The sequence below is a fragment of the Odontesthes bonariensis genome, chromosome 7, assembly GCF_027942865.1.
Source record: "Odontesthes bonariensis isolate fOdoBon6 chromosome 7, fOdoBon6.hap1, whole genome shotgun sequence".
NCBI classification, from domain to species: Eukaryota; Metazoa; Chordata; class Actinopteri; order Atheriniformes; family Atherinopsidae; genus Odontesthes; species Odontesthes bonariensis.
In genome coordinates, this window is record NC_134512.1 from 2,908,676 (window position 1) to 2,928,367 (window position 19,692).

The 19,692-nt window shown below is 40.7% G+C and overlaps 2 protein-coding genes and 1 long non-coding RNA gene across 4 annotated transcripts in view; 2 read left to right on the forward strand and 1 right to left on the reverse strand.

Annotated features, from left to right (window-relative positions):
• tnnt3a (troponin T type 3a (skeletal, fast)) overlaps window positions 1–19,692 on the forward strand; it is a 209,615-nt gene that overhangs the window by 41,837 nt on the left and 148,086 nt on the right. The gene's annotated exons all lie outside the window — the stretch shown is intronic.
• LOC142383643 (troponin I, fast skeletal muscle-like) lies at window positions 213–5,052 on the forward strand. The gene is made up of 7 exons (XM_075469266.1): window positions 213–287; window positions 1,488–1,520; window positions 1,759–1,795; window positions 2,047–2,175; window positions 4,160–4,249; window positions 4,341–4,514; window positions 4,656–5,052. The coding sequence occupies exons 2-7, from the start codon at window positions 1,513–1,515 to the stop codon at window positions 4,728–4,730; spliced, it is 513 nt and encodes a 170-aa protein (XP_075325381.1). The 5' UTR covers window positions 213–287; window positions 1,488–1,512; the 3' UTR covers window positions 4,731–5,052.
• LOC142384579 (uncharacterized) lies at window positions 8,706–10,935 on the reverse strand. Of its 2 annotated transcripts, XR_012770073.1 has the most exons (5): window positions 10,776–10,935; window positions 10,156–10,321; window positions 9,809–9,994; window positions 9,571–9,722; window positions 8,709–8,946 (listed from the first exon to the last, which is right to left on the reverse strand). It is a non-coding gene; the product is annotated as an uncharacterized LOC142384579 (long non-coding RNA). The 2 variants fall into 2 exon arrangements; XR_012770072.1 differs by having other exon boundaries at window positions 8,706–9,722.

Below are 19,692 nucleotides of genomic sequence, written 5' to 3' on the forward strand. Positions count from 1 at the left end.
ATGCACAGTCACACACAGTATGTGTGCAACAAGGAGCCTTCAGCTCAGCTTGAAGTGATCTCAGATGGACGGCAGTTTGCAGAGTGGGGCTGGGCAGGGTGTATTTCAGGAGCTTGCAGGCCCATTGGTCTGACTGGGAATCCATTTCCATAAAGAGGATCTGGGCATTTTGCTGAGACATCACAAGCCACCATATATACCTATTTCCTTTTTCTCTGTCTGTGGCTTGGCCAGTGTCTCGTGCTCTTCCACCAAGTGTGTCTTGTCCTCCTTCCTCCTCTCAATAGGTGAGATATCTTCCTTTTACTTTTTTCCTTCTCCAACCTCTTCAAGCCTCTCTGAGAGCAGCATCTTTATTTCCACTGGACAAAACAAAAATATGTTGAGCACAGCTACATCTCAACTGGACTCTCTTTTTGAGATGTATCATTTGAAAGTTCAGTCAAACTGTCCGTTTTTCCTCCTTTGACCCCTAGCTACATCCTAAACTCGCTTTCTACATGTTTGTTGGCGACATTTGACCTTTCCTGACAGATTTGTGACTTCTGTGCTGCACTGTGCTGTGTATTATGCTCGTGTGTTTTAAGACCTGTGAATATAACCCAGCAACTGGAGGCTAAGTCTTAAACCTGTCACACTGACATGCTGAACAGGCTGGAGTACTTAAACAAAAATGATGAGTCCAGCTGTCAAACCATCCTTTTTATGTCTGTTTGAAAGAAACAAGTTTGGGCTGTTTAGTGGATGCAAAAATCCTCTGGATGATGACAATATCTGGCATATTTAATTACCCGTGGCTGTTTGATTAGGTTTTTTTTATCAATGTGTACATTTGGCTGATATTGTTTATGGGCTTCCAGGATAATCATTTGTAGGACTTAACACTTTGATAAACACTTATTTGAAGGATTTTCTTGGCTGTTATTTCTTTTCATCAAACTTAACTTACACTTAAATTTCTCACAAAATGCAGTGGTAAACATGTCAGACTCATCACTGTGAAACATTATGAAATTGTAAAAAAAATACATTATGAATAATAATGGGAAAATGCATGGCCATTATTTTACATGTTTTAATCGTAAACATAGAAATTGCGACGGGGCTCTTTTTTTTTGATCATTAGGAAACACACCGCTGGGCCTCACTAATATACAAGTTACTGAACTGTAAAATTGAACTCCAGGGAACGATATTCCATAAAGGAATCTTTCAAATTAACCCCTCTGTTGATCTGGTCATAAACGGCAAAGAGGCGACACCCAACTCTGAGGGTCCCAGTTTAGTTCAGGCGACGTCGCTGCTCTTCAGCTGTGGCCTCAGATCGTGTTACCTTACAAACTCTACCGTCCATCAGTCTCCATCAGAGCCCTGGAACATGCTGATCTCAGACAGCCTTGCAGTGACAACCTGATCTGAATACCTACGGTGCTCAGCAGGGGTCAAACACACCCATCCTCAATGTCTCATTATGTGTCTTGATGCAGGTTGTGAACCACAAAACCCACCAAGATGTCTGAGTAAGTCTGACCAGCATCCTCTTAATCACTGTATACTACTTAATCAGCCTTAATTACAGAGTTTGTTTTCTACCTCATTTGGAATTCTTAATATGGTAAACAGACAAAACTGAACGTTATTGAATCTGTACTCATCAAGAGCAATATTTTTATCTTCTGGATGAAGAAGATAAAAATTCCAAGAAAATGATGCTTAAACTGAATTATGTAACTAATGTTAGAACTTGTTCCCAAACAGGAAAAAGATGACATCCAGCCGCAGGCATCACCTGAAGGTAGAACAACAGCTATAATTCCTCTTTAAATGAACGATGCTGTATTTTTTTTTGCTTTAATTGTTATAACCTAGTTAAAGGTATACTCCAAATTTCAATACTCTAAAAGTTCAGCGTTTTCATTTTGTCACATGCCGATGAGAAGACTCAATCATGAGTGATGAGAGGTGGGATGAGGAATGTGATGCATTTATTGGAGAGTAATTTGACAGACTGAGGGTGTTGAAGAGTTTTCCTTCTCTGCCCTGTAGAGCCTGATCCTGCAGATCGCTCAGGGCTGGTTAGAGCAGGAGAAAAAGGACATTGCTGCTGCCAAGGAGGCGTACATGGCAGAGCATTGTCCTGCTCCAGAGATGAGTGGAGATCAGGCTGCTCTGATGGTAAGGACATCAGTGAAAATGTAAATGTGTTTTATTTATACAGCCCTTTGCAGACAATCCTTACGATGTACCAAAGTGCTTTACAGCAGGTAATAAATAAAGAGAAGAATAAGTAAAAACAATAAAAGAACAGTGAAAGCAATAAAATACAACACAATCAAATAATATAAAATACGATAAAAGTGTCATCATAGAAGAAAAGAAGGAAAAGATTTCTTACAAGTAAAGGAAACTTCTCTTGGAGAGCTAGAGTCGGTTCTAAAAACAGAGCAGAGCAGAGCTGCTGTAGGGCTATAGCTGTTATTATCACACTTATTTCTCAGAAATATCTCAGATATTTTCTTCATCACATTATTGAACACTTAGTCTACTTAACATCAAAGAGTCAGTCCCCATGAGATTTCCCCAGGGCCCAATATGATGTTACCAAAAGTCATTAATATTCAGTTTTGCTACCACAGCACAAAAATCTCTGTATTTAAAAAAAAAAAAAATCCAATCTTCTAAATGCCTATATTCTAGCATACTGGTTAACACACAAAAAGATTTGATCCACTGACGTACATCTGAGGAGCACATTAGGGGGCAATGCAGGGTTCACCATCTGGTCCAAGGCCAGACATGGAGACTGAGGAAGTTGCCCATGCAACCAGCAATCATCCTTTTGAATGAAAACCCCTCCTGCTGCTCAGAGCCCATACGTGGGTCTTTATGACCAATCATGGCAGCAACATGGAAGAGGAGCAAGAAACACAGAAATTCAAGTACTTGCAGTTCAATCAGATCTTCACTATCCCTGAACATTTGTTCACTCTTTATTCTTCCATTCCTGTAGTCTTCTTTACAGCATTACACACAGTGCCACTGCAGGATTTATCTTTATTTATATTGATTGATTTATACCTGGAACACCAATAGAAAGAGGTAGTGTGTTGATTGAACACAGTGTGATATTTGTGGCCATTATGAGGACATGGGGTGTAATTATTGTCTCTCATCAGGAAAAGGACTCCTCCTGTGTGATCTGTCAGTGAGGGAATGCATGGCTGAGGTGGCACTCAATGGGATTTAACATGGAATACTTAAGAGTCAGCGGCACAAGCACAAATTACTGTTGGTTGAAATGTTAGTAAGAACTCTCAGTAAGGGTTGGAGAGACTCTGACATTCAAAGTTAACAATCTGGCTTCAGTCACCACTTCACAATCTTCATTTCATGTCTTCAACGAGGGTCATGTCCTCAAGTTTTGGAAGGCAAATTTGCACCCGAATTTTTTGAAAGGGTAAAGCTTGAATTTACTTTGACTCACTCTCCATTTTTCTTTATCATTTTGACATCGAAAGCTTTTTGAATTTATATAAACAGGGGCAATTTTAGGATCTGGTCTTTAGGGGTGCCCAGCCCCCAGTGCTCACAGAGGCACATTATTTCTCACTAATTGAGGCGAACTAGTACATTTATAAATTTTGGAGCCGTATTAGTTTTGCTTTGAGTAGTGTTTCCCCTACAACATTCAATTTTGACCTCTTCATTTCAAAAGACTGTGGCTTGACAGGGATAACAGAGAGCCTGAGACAAACATAGAAGATAACTCAACATTTATTTTGGGATTGAAGAGTTAAAACAAAAACAAATGCTAGAAAATAATAGTCACTAAAATAATGCATCCTTGAGCAAAAAAACAAACAAAACACTCTTCATCAGAAGAGATGTAGTTGATAAGTGGACTGGTCACAAGCCTCGTTTTGAAGCAGGGTTGCCAGACACACAAGGTTGCCAGATTGGCCAGTCGCACCAAAGTATTGAGCAGGGGCAGAGAAAGTTTTTTGCATAATATAATATTTTAAAAATGTGCTGAGCCAGGGGGTGCTGAGCCATCTCACGGTGGTGCCTTGGCACCACTAAAAATACCCTAGCCTCGCCCCTGGATATAAACAATACTGGAATGTAAGTGAGAGGGTTTTCTTTGTTTGTGTGTCAACAGGAATTCTGCAAGAAGCTCGCTGCTATCATTGACAAGATTGATGAAGAGAGATATGATGCCGAGGCCAAAGTTATGAAGGCTGATAAAGAGGTACAATTCTTTTCCTTCTGAGAGTGAACACAGAAAACACTCACAACACAGAAGTAAAGCATGGGAAATGAAACCATTTTCCTCCTCATAGCTCGAAGACCTGAAGATCAAAGTTGTGGACCTGATTGGTGTGAAGAAACCTGCCCTAAAGAAAGTGCGCATGTCTGCAGACACCATGCTGCAGGCCCTGCTGGGCTCCAAACACAAGGTGACCATGGATCTGAGGTCCAACCTGAAGCAGGTGAAGAAAGAAGTCAAAGAGGAGGTGAGTTTACTGTTTTTTTTACCACAGTTTAACTCAATTTTATGTGATCTCTGTCAATTATAAATCATCCAAAACCACAGCTATGACGCAATCTCTCTCATATGTTGTCTTATGAAATAACTTGTTTCTTGTCCTCTGCAGTCGACAGAAGCGGGTGATTGGCGTAAGAACATTGAGGACAAGGCTGACAGGAAGAAGATGTTCGAGGCCGCCTAAGTCTGTTGCAGCCGCTTGTCTTTCTGTTTACTTGAACTCCACATGTTTTCTACGTGTTGGTGGAAGTCAGCAGCTAATGTATGTCTCACGGGTTGAAAGCTAGCACTTCTGAGAGGAGTCATTCTGCCGGAAATGTGATGTATCAGATTTTTTTCTTTGCACTTTGTTGTAGTTGTCTGGAGGGAGGGGGAGGGGGGGGGTGTGGAGTTTCTGCAGGTTCACTCAAACACAATTATCAAGTCTCCAACTCCACACTGTCAAGTACATTCATACAAAACGAAACCTGTTCAATAAACATAATAAAGTCGTATTTGGAAGAAAATGACTGGGAGCTTTTGTCTTTGTTCTTGCTGTATTTAGAGGGCAGTGCACAGAGTCTGGATCAAAGAAAGGACTTCAGTCCTGAGTTTGGGAGAAATGATAAAAATATAGTTTCATAAAAATCTGACTGTGTTTTACATTGATATGGTGTGCTCTTAAATATTCAATTATTTAAAAAAGTTATGGAACAATTTCATTTCCAAATGACTAATGACTGTCACACAGACCAACAACCAGGCACATGTTGGCATGGACATGACAGTGTGATTGGTCCTCTGTCCTCCTGCTGCCGTCCTTTTGTTAGGAATCTGGCTGTGATGGTTGACCCTCTGTTTACATTTGATAAGCACATCAGCGCTGTCATCAAGGCCAGCTTCTTCCAGCTGAGGACTCTTGCAAAGATTAAATCTTATCTTCCTCAGGCTGATTTTGAAAGAGCAATCCACGCATTTATAACATCGTGTTTGGATTATTGTAATTCTTTATTTATAGGGTTGGACCAGGGTTCTCTGCAGCATCTACAGAGCGTCCAAAACGCTGCAGCCCGCCTGCTGACCAGAACAAAGAGGCGCGAATCCATCACCCCAGTCTTGTGCGCCTTTCATTGGCTCCCTGTCGGCTTTAGGGTGAAAGTTAAGGTTTTATTGATTGTTTTTAAGTGTTTAAACTCCATGGGCCCGTCTTACTTAAGTGAGATGCTGCAGCCCTACACTCCACTCAGAGCCCTGAGGTCAGCTGACCAGCTCCTGTTGGCTGTTCCCAAAGCCAGGCTAAAGACCAGAGGTGATGGAGGTGATAGCGCCTTCTCTGTGGCAGCACCCAGACTGTGGAACAATTCAATTCAATTCATTTTTATTTATATAGCGCCAAATACAACAAATGTCATCTCAAGGCACTTAGATACTAAGTCCAATTCAAGCCAATTGGAATTCAATTAATTAATAATAATCATAATTCATAAAATAATCCAATTCGTTCATATAGAGCCAATTCAAAAACAATTTCCTAGCTAAGAATGTCACACCGTGGTGAGGTTAAGTTGGGTTTTTGTCTCGTTTCATGTATTGTTTCGTCATTTCCTGTTTTATTTTGAAAGACTAACTCCCCTCTCGTTCCAGGTCACTTGCTCTTCCTCTCGTGTTCCAGTCTGATTGTGGTATGAATGATTCCACCTGTTCCCCATTACCCCGGTGTGCTTAAGAGTCTGCGTCTCCCCCTGTCTTGTGCCAGTGTGTTGTATCTGTCTCTGTATAGTGCATCATCCTAGCGTTTTTCCAAGCCCGTTTCCGAGTTCTCGTATTCCCGTGTTTCCTGGTTCCCAGTGGTAATTATCCTCGTGAGAGTGATTTTGTTTTTTCCCAGAGTAAGTTTGATAATATAGATCCTGTAAGAAATACAGTGTTTATTTTGTTTATAGTCTTTTTTGTTTTCCCTCCTGGGTGGAGTGGCCTTTTTGTTTGTTAAACGTTTACAGCTTATTTCCTCCGATTTTTAGGAGAGGCTTTTCTTTTCCTCCTCAGTAGGAGTGACATTTAGTTAATAAGTAAAGTTTCATGGTCTTTTGTTTTCTCCTCCGCTAGTGGAGTGATTTTGAGTTTGGATAATTTTTATATAGATATACTTCTCCACTTTTGGAAAGTATATTCCTAGATTAATATTTCATAGCCCATTTAGCTTCTCTCACGAGGAACTGGTTGATCTGCTGTCCTCCAAATAAAAGTCTTGGAATTAAAACCTCCTGCATCTGCGTCCTCCATTCTCTGGGTGTGACAAAGAAAACCAACAGATTGCACTGAAAACAATTTGTTTTTCGGTCCAATCTCCCGGCCTGAGGCGACTGTGGCATCCCGGTGTCTGTCAGGTCCTCTCTGTCTGTAGGCCAGTTCAAATCCGGACTGAAAGCACATCTCTTTTCCCTGGCCTTCCATAGCTGAAATGGAGTTCACCTCTGCTTGCTACTTTTATTGTTCTTGTTATTGTTATTGTTATTTTATTGCTAATTTTATCTCACATTTTATTTTTATCTGTGATGAAGTCATTCTTATTGCTTTTATTGATGACTCTCTTGTGATGCAGTTGCTGTTGTGAAGCACTTTGGTCAGCTGAGGCTGTTATTATTTTATGAATTATGATTATTATTAATTAATTGAATTCCAATTGGCTTGAATTGGACTTACTATCTAAGTGCCTTGAGATGACATTTGTTGTATTTGGCGCTATATAAATGAATTGAATTGAATTGTTTTAATGTGCTACATAAATAAATTTTGAATTGAATGTTATTTTCTTATAGTATCAAATCACATTTGCTTTATAAACTGTACATACTGTAAACCCACAAGCCAGTGGTACCAGTCGGAGGGTTGTGACCAAAGGTCAGTAATATGTGTCAGCGTTTTTACTGTCACATGCTTCCTGTCATGGCATAGCAGCACTGCATATATAGGCAACAACTGTGGTCTGCAGTCATGGCCTCATCGGAATAAAAATTACACAAACAGCAACTTCCCTTTGTAATGAATTAGTCATGCTTCATACCACTCTGACACGGATGCCCTCCGAGTGTTTTTTATACTCTCTGATCTCATGTGTTTCATTTTTAAAGAGTCAGGCTAACAAGGATGTTCAAGAGGAGACTGAAACCCAGTGTGCTCATTTGCATGAGAATAGCAGAAGTCATGAGAAGTTATCCATTTACTTATCAGCCACATATTCATACCTCATTGTTTTATTACTTACTTAACAAGAATTCTATTCAATATTTTAGTAATTAACAAAGATTCCAAGAATTTCAGTGAATCACTCAACAGGTCCCAGACCCAGATAATGGCAGAAATAAGGTGGTGGGATGGATTGAATGATTGAATTTGAATTCTGTAAAGTTTTATATGTTTACTGGTGTAGTTACATAAACAACTTTCAGTGCTGATGATGCAACATCCCCTCAAACAAAAAAACCCTCAAGGTTCACTGCTCCGGTGGCAGGCACTGAAAATGACCAAAGAACTTTGTCCACCTTTCATTTCCGGAACAACAATCACCTACTTTTCACAAGAGAGTCTGGCTGCAGACCTGCACTGTCAGGACCCACAGACCTGCACTGTCAGGACCCTGTTGCAGACCGTCACCTGCACTGTGAGGACCGGAAGTGCACTGTGAGGACCGGAAGTTGATTCGAAGCCTTTCAAAATAAAAGCGTGTGTATCGGAAGCACGTATTTTTAAACTATTTTAAACGCTATATTTTTCAAGAGGTCCTCACAAATGAATTAATTAGTTAACAGTATTCCCGGTCTATTGTTTTTATTTGTATTGTAAACTTTTGTTTGGTCACTGCACACATTTTCTCTTAGGCTCATATTCATAAGCCAACATCTCACAAGATGCCATAGGCCTATACTGTACATTTTATTGTATACTATAGAGTAAGTCACTGCTATTTCATTATCATTTTATTTTGACTTTATCGCACTGCTCTTTATATATATATATATGTATTTGTTTCAATTAGTTTTTCTGTTGTATTATTCTGTATTTTTATCCTTAACCACCATAAATTTCATGTTTGGTTCTATGTCTATGCCAATTATGTTCTTGTGCTGCTGGAACACCTTAGTACCACTAAATAGTACCCTAACTCTTGATATCTACAGTATAATCTTAGTCAAATTATTAAGGGATCAATGAGAAAACATAAAAAGCACACCAAGTCACAACATGATCAAATGTTCTGTAGTGTTTATTCAGTCAAACATTCACAATATGACAAAAAATCTTTGTTTTTGTCGACTACCTGTTCACAAAATATCAACATGTCGTTAATATTGTGAAATATCATTTTGAAAGGCTCCAGGATCGCTTCTCTTTCATCCTCGTCCAGTTCTTCGTTCCACAACCTCCCTAGCCTGATTAACATAGACTTTCAAATCTCTTCGAGATTCTGGTCTGACCAAGACCATAACGAATACGATTCGAAATGGCCTGGTCAACCCGCCTCCCTCGGGTTGCTACTGGTTGTGGCCAGAAAAGGCTGTGCCTAAGCTTAAGCCAATCACACCACTCTTTCCTCTGACGTATGATTTAGCTACCAGCGGGGCCCGGCTAACTGGTAGATTAAACTCTTACCAAAGCCAGTAGGGAGCAAGGCGAAAACGTCTTTCCTGTCAAGAAATGATTCAAGGGCTGTTCTTTGCTCGATTTTTAACGAGAATCTCCCGTCGAACACTTTCATTGCAGCATCTACAGCAGTGTCAAAAGCTTGACGCTGCTCCATGTTGATATTGAATGAAGCGCTTCCGTGTACAATCCATGGGTTGAGTGGCAGTTCAACCACGTCACTACCTTGAACACGCCTCTACCCTGGGCCGTTGGCGCTGCTCAAAGTTGATTGCTTCCCGACAAAGTGGGTGGAGTTCCCATTTTTTCGGGAACTCGAATCCACCTGAATGAGCAGTTTGCCTGAGTAAGTGTAGCAGAGCCGAAGGTGTTGCGTCACTGCGAGGGCGGAGCCTGGGTACAACCTCCCATACTGTAGAGCAGCCTCTGCCTGTTCCTCTTCCCCCATGCCCAGAACGTCAGGCAGGTCCACTCGGGCAGACAACAGTGGTTTGTTGGCCTCAGCCCACTCTGCTGCATGTCTGCAATTTTGAAGAATGCGATCTTCAACCGAGTCCTATGGAAAAGACAGAAAGAAAGATGTCTGTCCTATAGCTGCCACACCAACAGTATCTGACCAATAGATACTGTGCAAAAGCTTACGCCTTCCACTGGTGTGTCCACATCAGCAAGTCTGGCTCTCTTGGAGACCTCTGCCTGCTGCTCTTCTTCCTGAGTACTCAACTATTAATATGAATACATGCATTATACATACTTTATACTCTTACCTGAATTTGTAGTCCAGTTTTCTCTGTCCAGTTGCCAGGATTTAGTGACTGGGATAGGTTTCTAAAAGACAGAAAGTGAGGTGTCAGATGTTCTTCACTGCAACCTACATTCCCTTCATTTTCCTTTTACCCTTTTACAGACCAAACCACAACCTGCCAGAAGTTAGAAGCGTTGGCTAATACTTATGAGTACAAACAAACAGACAAATACATTATGCTTACCTTTAAATAAAATGCCACCTTTTGTATGTGCCTCTAAGTGGCTCTGCAGCTTGGACAATTTTGTTGGTTTAAATTGTAGGCACAGAGGGCAGTGAAACAGTTTGCAACATGACGTGCAGCGTTCGATTTTTGGCGTAGTGCCGGCGGTTGTTATTGAAATGTGCATCTGTAAGAGACAAATAATGTCGTAATAAGTAAAACTAAATTATATATATATATATATATATATATATAAATGGCGCATTTAAGTGAGCACTATCGATACGATAACAACGCTAAAGACTAGCCAAAAGTAAATAAACCTGATTCTTTAAAATTAATATAACTTTACAGTATATAGTTATTGAAATATGCATCTGTAAGAGACAAATAATGTCGTAATAAGTCAAACAAAATTATACAAGTCAGCACTATCGATACGAAAAATGGCACATTTAAGTGAGCACTATCGATAGGATAACAACGCTGAAGACTAGCCAAAAGTTTAAAAAAAACCCTGATTCTTTAAAATTAATATAACTTTAGAGTATATAGTGTGCAACGTAACGTTCCAGTGAATAAAGACTGTTTCTGTTTCTTCGTATGAAAGAAAGAGTAGTTTTCACTCGACTTTTACTCACCTCGTCGTCTCCACAGTTCAAATGGGGAACGAAAAATACGTGCTCCTCACTTGTCGCTTCGGGTCCTCACAGTGCAGGTGACGTCACAGTGCATGTCTGCAACTAAGGGTCCTGACAGTGCAGGTCATGGGTCCTGACAGTGCAGGTCTGCAGCCAGACCCCTCTCACTTTTCAGAACATTTTCTCTGCTCCAGTGTCTGCGGACTTTCAGTTAACATAACAGAAAAGCCTGAAAGACGAGGGTGAATTTTCCAAATTCTCAATGAGGTCCTGGAGTGCTTTAGATATTTAATGCACTCTTGGTTTGTGAAATGCCTCACCCTCCACACACATGCGCACAAAGACACCCTCCCACTCCTTTTATGGTGCCTTGAGCTCTGTCTCCAACCTGCAGGAGCCCCCACGGCTCCAGGGGCTCTAAAGTTTCCTCAGACGCTAACTTTATCCTCCTTGCCGCTGGGGGAATGTCAGAGAGATGCTTCTGAGTTAATTTTGGATCATGTGACTTCACCAAGATGCTGCAGTTTTCCTCCGTCTCTAGTCTGCTTGTCTCATGGCTAATTTTAAATTTAGTTTGAACTGTTGGATTTTCTGATGGAACCTGACATGTTTTACCATTTCAGCATGCAGGGTGCAGACAGGAGATATACAGAGAAACACAAGTTTGACCTCCAAGACCAAGCAGCCCTGGTTGTGACAGCATATAATGAAAACATAGTAAGGTTGAACAGTTTGGGTTCACAGCTTCTGCCCCGGTCCTGTTGTTGTCTGTTCTCCCTTTCTGCCCCTCAATCACCAGCAGTCCCACGATGAAGTCTTTTAGTGCCTGTCACTCTCCATCTGTCCACCAGATGTCCTCTGATCGTCCTCCCTGTGCCTGCTGGATGCGACTTCTACTTGCTCACACACATCTTGCCACAAACTACAACTCAGTAACTGATAAATTGACACAAACACAATGACAAACTGCAAACTCTTTGAGACTCGTCAAAGACTTTTGGTGTTCTTACATCACATTGTGATAAACACTGACTAAATTGATTGTTTCACTTCAGTGGTTTCTTAAATGTTCATAGAAAAATGCTGTAAATTTGCTTGACACAGAAATGCACACTAGTGGTAACTATGAAAATAGTGCACAGTATATGAACATGTAAAGCGTGTACATGCACGAAACATGCAAGGTGCAGTGTATTAATATCAAACTTGAGATATAAATGAGAAGTACAACAATTGGAACCAAGAAGTATCTGTAAACAGCTTCTTGAACACAGAAGTTGAACTTGTTAGCACCTCTCCCCACCGTCCCTCACACACACTGTGAAAAGGATCGGAGAGGCTTTTCACATTGAATAAGTTGTCAGGAAAGCTTCAGCGATAATTGTTTATGTGTACTGTGATAACTGCTGCAAGTCAGTGCTCCAACTCACAGCCTTTATGTCTGCTTTGTGCATGTCAAATCTGTCCCAGACTGACGTACATTTCAGCGGACCTTTGAGGCTGATAGTGGTGTTGAATCACTAGTTTATTCTTTTTTTCAGTTATAAATTTATTGAATATTAGTATCTGTTTTTGGACACTTATTTTTAATTTGCTGATAACAAGGCCAGAAGCTGCTATATCCTCAACACAGTTAACTCCCAGAGAAACTCAAAGTTGTGTTAAAGCGACATGCACATGTTTGTCTGCATCCATTCACATTTCATTTTGAGGCATTTAAATGAGATGTCGCAGAAAAATATAGGTAGTCATACTAAGAACCATGAGAAATTAAGTTGATTTAAGTGAATTTCAAGATAATTTATCATTTTGCATAATCTTATCTAACTCCAAAGAACTGCTCAAGTAATTATATAACTTAAAACAAGACAAAGATAACTAGCTCTTCAATGACCGCCTTATTTCATGCAAGCCATACTGGCAAAATAATTTTACAAGAAGGAGATGTGCACATTTCTCCACATTTACTGATTCTGCAGACTGCCTTTTTAAACAGCCACCACTTGGTCACTTTGGCCCCAGCTCTGACATTGGCCATTTCTTGCCTCACTCACTGGAGGGAAAACACAGCATTTTTCTTTGTAAAGCCACTTAATGTTTAAATGCCAACTAATATTTCTTAAGTGACTTTACAAGAAAACAAGCTCCAAATAGCTGATGATATGAGATGTGATTTGGGAACTCGAGCTCGTGGAGAGAGAGCTGTGTGTGGGATTTCTGCTCGGGGGACCAAATCAAACCCACCACCTCTCACCTCACCCACCGTTTCCTTGCATGTCTGTGAACTCCACCATTCTGTTTGCCTTTGTTTTTTTCTACTCTTAAATTGTTCATAAAACCACTTCACTTAAGTGTTTAACAGCGCATATATTGTAAATCTTTGCATGACAATGTATATAATATATAATATTTGCCCATCACTGTGTTTTCTTATGCAAAGGGTTTTTACGATTAACAAATAGAGCACCAGAAGAATGTTTGCGCCAATGTTGGCTCTCTGAGGGGTCAAAGGTCAGGGAGGGAATCTGTTTGAGTTATCCGTCTGAAAAATGATCCATGTAATATATGCTGAAGCTACTGGAAGATGAGATTTTGTTTTAGTGTCATTTTGTTTTTAGAATCATCTAAAAATAAATTGGAATTATGAGAACAAAAAAATAAACACTTAACCACACAATAAGGTGTGTCCCCAGGCAGAAAATTTCACTCAAACACATTCTACACGGTAAAGGATGTCATAATGCTCCTGTGCAGCAAAGTCAAATTCCAAGGACAAGACTTATCTGCGATTAGGGTTACATGATCCCCATGGTCCTATGGACATTCCAGCTTATGTCTACCCCAATAGTGTCACTTAAAACCAACTCATCAGGACCCACTAACTTAACAAATGAACATAAAGGGAAGTTGTTACAGTTTTAAATGTAGCAGATAAATGTAGTGGAACTGTATATGTCTGTGTCTTTATACAACTTGACTGATATCTGTTATAAAGGAGGTTATTTTAAATCTGACCAATATTTTTCCTGATTTTTAACAAAGTAGTTGCGACACCTTGACCTAATCAAACTCAGATTGAGAAAACATGGAAAGGAAAAAATGTTGTACCAAGGTTTTATTTCTATGGACCGCACTTCTAACATAAGTGAGAATGTGTGATACCTAAATTACAGCCACAAGATACTGAATCTACTTGTTGTACAATACTGTGTGAGCCCTGCGCACCAGAATTAAACATAAATGAATATATCCAAGCTAACTCTCGGCCACGCAATTCATTTTGGATCTTACTTGTAGGGGTCCGTTTGTTTTTATCTCTGGTCTCACATTTACCTGATTTTCTAAGATTGTTCATCATTTCCCCTTCAGTTGCCATATGAGGATATTGTCTCTTGTTGATAAATAAAAACAACATAATTAATTTAGCTGTCATCTAATATTGCCTCTCCCAGTATATCAGAGAATCATACGTGCATTGCAGAGACATCAGGGGCTTTGACAAAACAGCATAATTTCCCTCCCTAGAAATGAGAATGTAAAAGACATTTTGTGGTTCGGAGGAGGAGTTCTTGTTCCAAAATGAGTGAAATAGCCCATTTAAACAGTAGCCATGAGACCTGGTCACATTCTCTGAATGCTAAGGAAATAATCTTTCTTAGTAAAGGAGACACTGAACAATTTTAAAATAAAGTAAAGAAGATAGTGCCCCCCCAGCATTTAAAGAAAGAAAATGATTCACTCTGAAGGGAATTTGTTCAGGTTCATGTCTGCTCCTGTCCTGAACAGACAGGGGTCAGATCCCCTTTGCTCATGTGGATTGATGTCCAAGGTCAGTAGGTGGTGTGCTTGTTCTGTTTTTCTGCTCTGAGCAGCAGAGTGATTGACAGTGATTCACGTGTGAGTTTTGAATGTAAGCACATTTACTTGTGTGTCATATTTAAATGTTTAAATGTATTAGTTTGTCCTTTCTAATTAGGGACCGAGCAGTGAAACTGCAAGGACCCTATTGTATCTGTAAGGTTTATTATTATTCCGCCGTCTTATTCTTTGCAAAAGGTGCTCGAAAACTCAGGAAATTTTGCGAGCGCCACCTGCCAGTCGACGATATGAAAAAATCTAAACTTTATATCTTTGGGAGTCGCTCATTGACTCTGTAGCGCCCCCTACGATGCTTAAAAATGGTCCCCGCATTGGGGTTAGTTTCGTGTGTGACGACGAAATTCGGTACACTCATTCATCATGCCCAGACGCACAAAAATGTCTCATGCCGCCATGGTCCCACGTCCACAGGAAGGTGGCCATTTTAGATGGAAAGTGAGTTTTCGTGCCATTTTTGACCGATTCCACGCCTTGCATATGATCGAACTCCTCATACAGATTTCATGCTACAGACTTCAAACTTGTCCAGGTTATTCTTAGGACATGGGCGGAAAAAATCATGGAGAAACTTTTCCAAACTCTGAACGGTGTGGGCGTGGCCAGGCGGTGAAAATCGTGTGATGGCGTTTGTGGTTTGAAAGCCTTATCATCATCGCAAAGTCATGAAACTTGGCACACACGTCCACCCTGTCGACCTCGTACGTATGTAAAGGGTATCGTATGTGGGCGGAGATAAATGGCTCATTGGCTCCCCCTAGAAATTTTCAAAAACCCCTCCGCATTGGGGTTATTATGTGCTCGTACATATGCACAGGGTATTGTGCGTGTGGGCAGAGCTGCGCGACTACAACGTCCAGCGCATGCTCCAACGTACGCACATCTCGGTCCCGCATACAGCTGCTTGCAGCTTTCTAGTTTATTTATTGTATTTTTGTTTTATTTACTTGTGTAAAGTGTCTCGTGTTTGTATCTCTCAGATTCTAAAAAGTTTGGATACTTTGTAAGATGTTTATTAAAACGGAATGCAATAATTTTCAAGTATTATAGTTCAATATTTTACATGGAAAACTAGTTCATGAAAATGATTTGCTAATTTCTAATTAGATGACATTAACACATCTAAAAAAATGGGGATGGGGGCCATGTTAAGCACTGTGTAGCATTTAAAAACAGTCTATAAAGATCTGGTTGAACAGTTGAAACAGTTGATGGATCTCTGTGGGAGGAATGTTGTCCAATTCTTGACTGATGTGGGAATCTATATTTTCAGTTGGTTAAAGCTCTGAACTGCAGGCAGGTCAGTCCAGCACCTGAACTTTTCTACTATGAAGCCATGCTGTTGGAATAGATGCAGGATGTGGCAGAGGTGGGAGAAAGTCCCTATGTTGCAAGTCCAAGTAGAGTCTCAAGTCTTTGCTCTCAAGTCTCGAGTAGAGTCTCAAGTCTTTGCTCTCAAGTCCAAGTCAAGTCCAAGTCCTAGGATTTTTGTTTTCGAGTCCCAACCAAGTCCTAACAAATCGATTATAATTAATGATACGGATCATGACCACGCCTCAATTAAGTTGTTTATATTTTATTGTTAATGTTCTGCCACTTATTCATTTGTTTATTTTTATTAATATTGTGTTTAGATGCTTTGTCAATATAAGCACTGCCTTTTTGTGCCAATAAAGCTATTTGAAATTGAAAAAATTGGGCGATATCTATTCAGGGAACATGGTTATGTATAAAGTTTTTGAATTTGCGACATACAGTAATTCACCAAATGCAGAGGGAATTTTAAACGTCTGTAGGGGGCGCTATTTCGCCATTTTGCTTCGAACGTGTGCTAGCAACCAAAAATATCGAATTTTGGATCCGGCCGCATGACTTGCCAAAGTTTGGTGAGGTTTTGAGCACGGGAAAGGGGTGAAATTGGGGCACGAAAAGGGTAAAGAATAATAATAATAAAAAACATTACAATTTCAATTGGGTCCTTGTCGGACGAGCCCTAATAAAAACGTGTGCTTACTGTAAGACGTCGGACCCCCCGCTCCCTCCCGCCTATGGTTCAGGGTGTTTGGTTTGGAAATGATTTATTAAAAGGCGCGTTTTCACCATAAACCATAATAACCATAATAAAATTTTTCACCATGTTACTTACATTTCTTTGTGTTCCCTCTCCAAATGCCAATTGAAGTTCGACGAAGTTTTGGTGCCATCTGTGATTTTCACACCACATACGTTGCATATGGCTTTCCGCCCTTTGCTGTCCTGTTCGTATTGCTTGAACCCAAACGCAATTATCGCTGGAACAGACATGGTCCATGCTCTCGTAGCCTCTGGTCTGTTAGCGTAAGGTAACGTGACGTAGTGACGTGACGTGGCGGGCGGCGTGAAGTTCAGGCGGCGTTCAGGTGTCACTGACGGCAGGGATTTCAGGCTGGTTGCTACAGTATTGATGCGACACTTTTAAAAAATATTTTAATATTTGTGCTTGCTGCATGTGACTTGACTCGAGTCCAGAGGGTTAAGTCCAAGTAGAGTCTCAAGTCTTTTTTTGATTTGGTCAAGTAAGTCAAAATCGGGACTCGAGTCCAAGTCAAGTCTCAAGTCTCGAGTCCAAGTCCCCACCTCTGGGATGTGGTTTAACTTCATGCAAGGTCCTCCCTAAAATTATGAATTCAATTCAATTCAGTTTATTTATATAGCGCCAAATCACAACACATGTCATCTTAGGGCACTTCAACGATACAATCCAATTCAAGCAAATTGGAGTCCAATTCATTGTAATACAATCAAAATCCATCCATCCATCCATCCATCCATCCATTTTCTATACCCGCTGAATCCGTCGGTCGGGTCGCGGGGGGGCTGGAGCCTATCCCAGCGGTCATTGGGCGAGAGGCGGGGTACACCCTGGACAAGCCGCCAGTCCATCACAGGGAAGCAGAGACAAACCAGACAAACGACCACACACGCTCACACTCTCTCCTAAGGACAATTTTACTTAGAGACACCAATTAGCCTAACATGCATGTTTTTGGACAGTGGGAGGAAGCCGGAGTACCCAGAGAGAACCCACACATACACGGGGAGAACATGCAGACTCCACACAGAAAGGCCCCAGCCGGGAGTTCAATCAAAATCCAATCAAATCCAATTCATTAAATTCCAAATGAGTCCAACTGATACATACAAAGTAGCTTTGTAGCTTTGTAGCTTTTAACCTAGCTAAGGAAAGCAACAGACTTCACTGAAATCTTCATTTTTCTTCGATCCAATCTCCCATCCTGAGCATGCACAAGGTGACTGTGGAAGGAAAAAAACTCCCTTTGAACACATGCATATATTTTAAATGTTTATTGATACAGTGGTTTTCAACCATTATTAGTGCAGTTTCTTGTTTTTTTATTTCAAGACTTTTTATGCTTGTTGCCCCAAAAAGAGTAGCACTCTAATTTTGTTTGTTCTTGATATGCAATGACAAAAATGGCATTCTATTCTATTGATAGCAAGCTCGATGATCCCTCTCTTCTTTAGTCTGAGGGATGCGGCATCCACGATTAAAATAGTTTGTTTTCCACTTTGCCTCAGTGTGCCCCTTTGTTTGAAAGTTCCTCATTTATAGAGCCAATCCTATGTTCATTTCAAAAGTATGTCACTCCTTTAGTTCACTCCACCTCCTCTGTTAAGCTTCGACCTCTGAGCCCATCCACCCAGAGCAATGAAGCCAGCTTCAAGTGGAAGGCAAAGCAAGTGTGTCTGTAGAGTACAATTCGTACACAAGGCAATTCAAAGTGCTTTACAGCTACATAAAATCACAAGAAGGCAAATAAAATCATTCCAAAAGATAATCATTAATTAATTAAATTAACCCTTGTATGGTATTTGGGTCAAATTGACCTGTTTCAAATCTTCAAAAGAAGAAAAATGGTACAAGTATACATTTTTTCTAACTGAAACTCAATGGCCTTAGCTTATTTTCTGTGATAAACATGTACAAACAAAACATTTTTTTAGCACACATGCTACCCCACACATTTACATCCTTCATATGGTCTTCAGGTCATTTTGACCTGCATACACAGAGACAGACACACACAATATCACATTATTATCATCAAAGCACACAGAAGTTGTTTGTTCTCACTTTCTTTTTTAGATGTTATTCCAGGACATTGTAAAAATCAAAATTTTTCTCGCACTATATGCTTTACACCTGCACATCAAGGCCCTCATTTATCAAGCCGTCGTAGAAACCATCGTAGATATGAGCGGAGAACTCGTCGTACGCAGAGGCTCAAGTGAGATTTACAGAACATGCGTACCACACCAATCCCATCGTAAGACCGAGCGGCTGTTGATAAATCCGACGGCTGAAATCCATCGTAATTATCCTAATCACGCCTCCTCAAAAGGGGGCGGAGAGGCCGCACCTGTAGAATTTGCGACATGGAAGGACGAAAGGCGGCAAAGAAACGCAACTACAACGAGGCCGAACTCGACACTCTCACAGCCCAGGTGGAGAAACACCGCCTGGTGCTGTTTGGAAGCATGAAGGCTGGCATAAAGAGCGCCCAAAAAACGCGCACTTGGAAAGAGATCGCCGCGGCTGTCAACAGCGTTGGCGATGTAAATCGCAGACCGGACGAGTTATGTATTTTCCCCTACTGTGATGGTCAATAAAATGTGATAAACTCCAGATTAAATGAAATCTAAAATTGAACGATGTTTTACTTTTTCTCCAATAAGATCAGGAAGAAGTGGTCTGACATTAAATTGGCCACAAAAAAAAAAAAAGGTTGCAGCTCTCCGACGCAGCGTGTCACAAACAGGGGGGGGGGCTCCGATCCAGGTTTGGAATTGAGTGCCTTGGAGGAGAGGGTGGCTGGCCTGATCGGAGCTACGTCCTGATCGGAGCTACGTCCTCATCGGGCGTGCCAGGGGGACTTGACACTGATGCGCCCATGCTAGAGCTCGAGAATGGTAAGAATGACTGCACACCCAAGACGTTTAAATAAAACAGTTGCTTTAATTTAACACAAATGAGGTTCCT

Excerpts from the sequence above, each read along its gene's own strand:
- LOC142383643 (XM_075469266.1), top strand. Across the intron at positions 1,796-2,046 it reads GCCGCAGGCATCACCTGAAG|AGCCTGATCCTGCAGATCGC; the intron begins GTAGAACAACAG and ends TCTGCCCTGTAG. Across the intron at positions 2,176-4,159 it reads GAGATCAGGCTGCTCTGATG|GAATTCTGCAAGAAGCTCGC; the intron begins GTAAGGACATCA and ends GTGTGTCAACAG.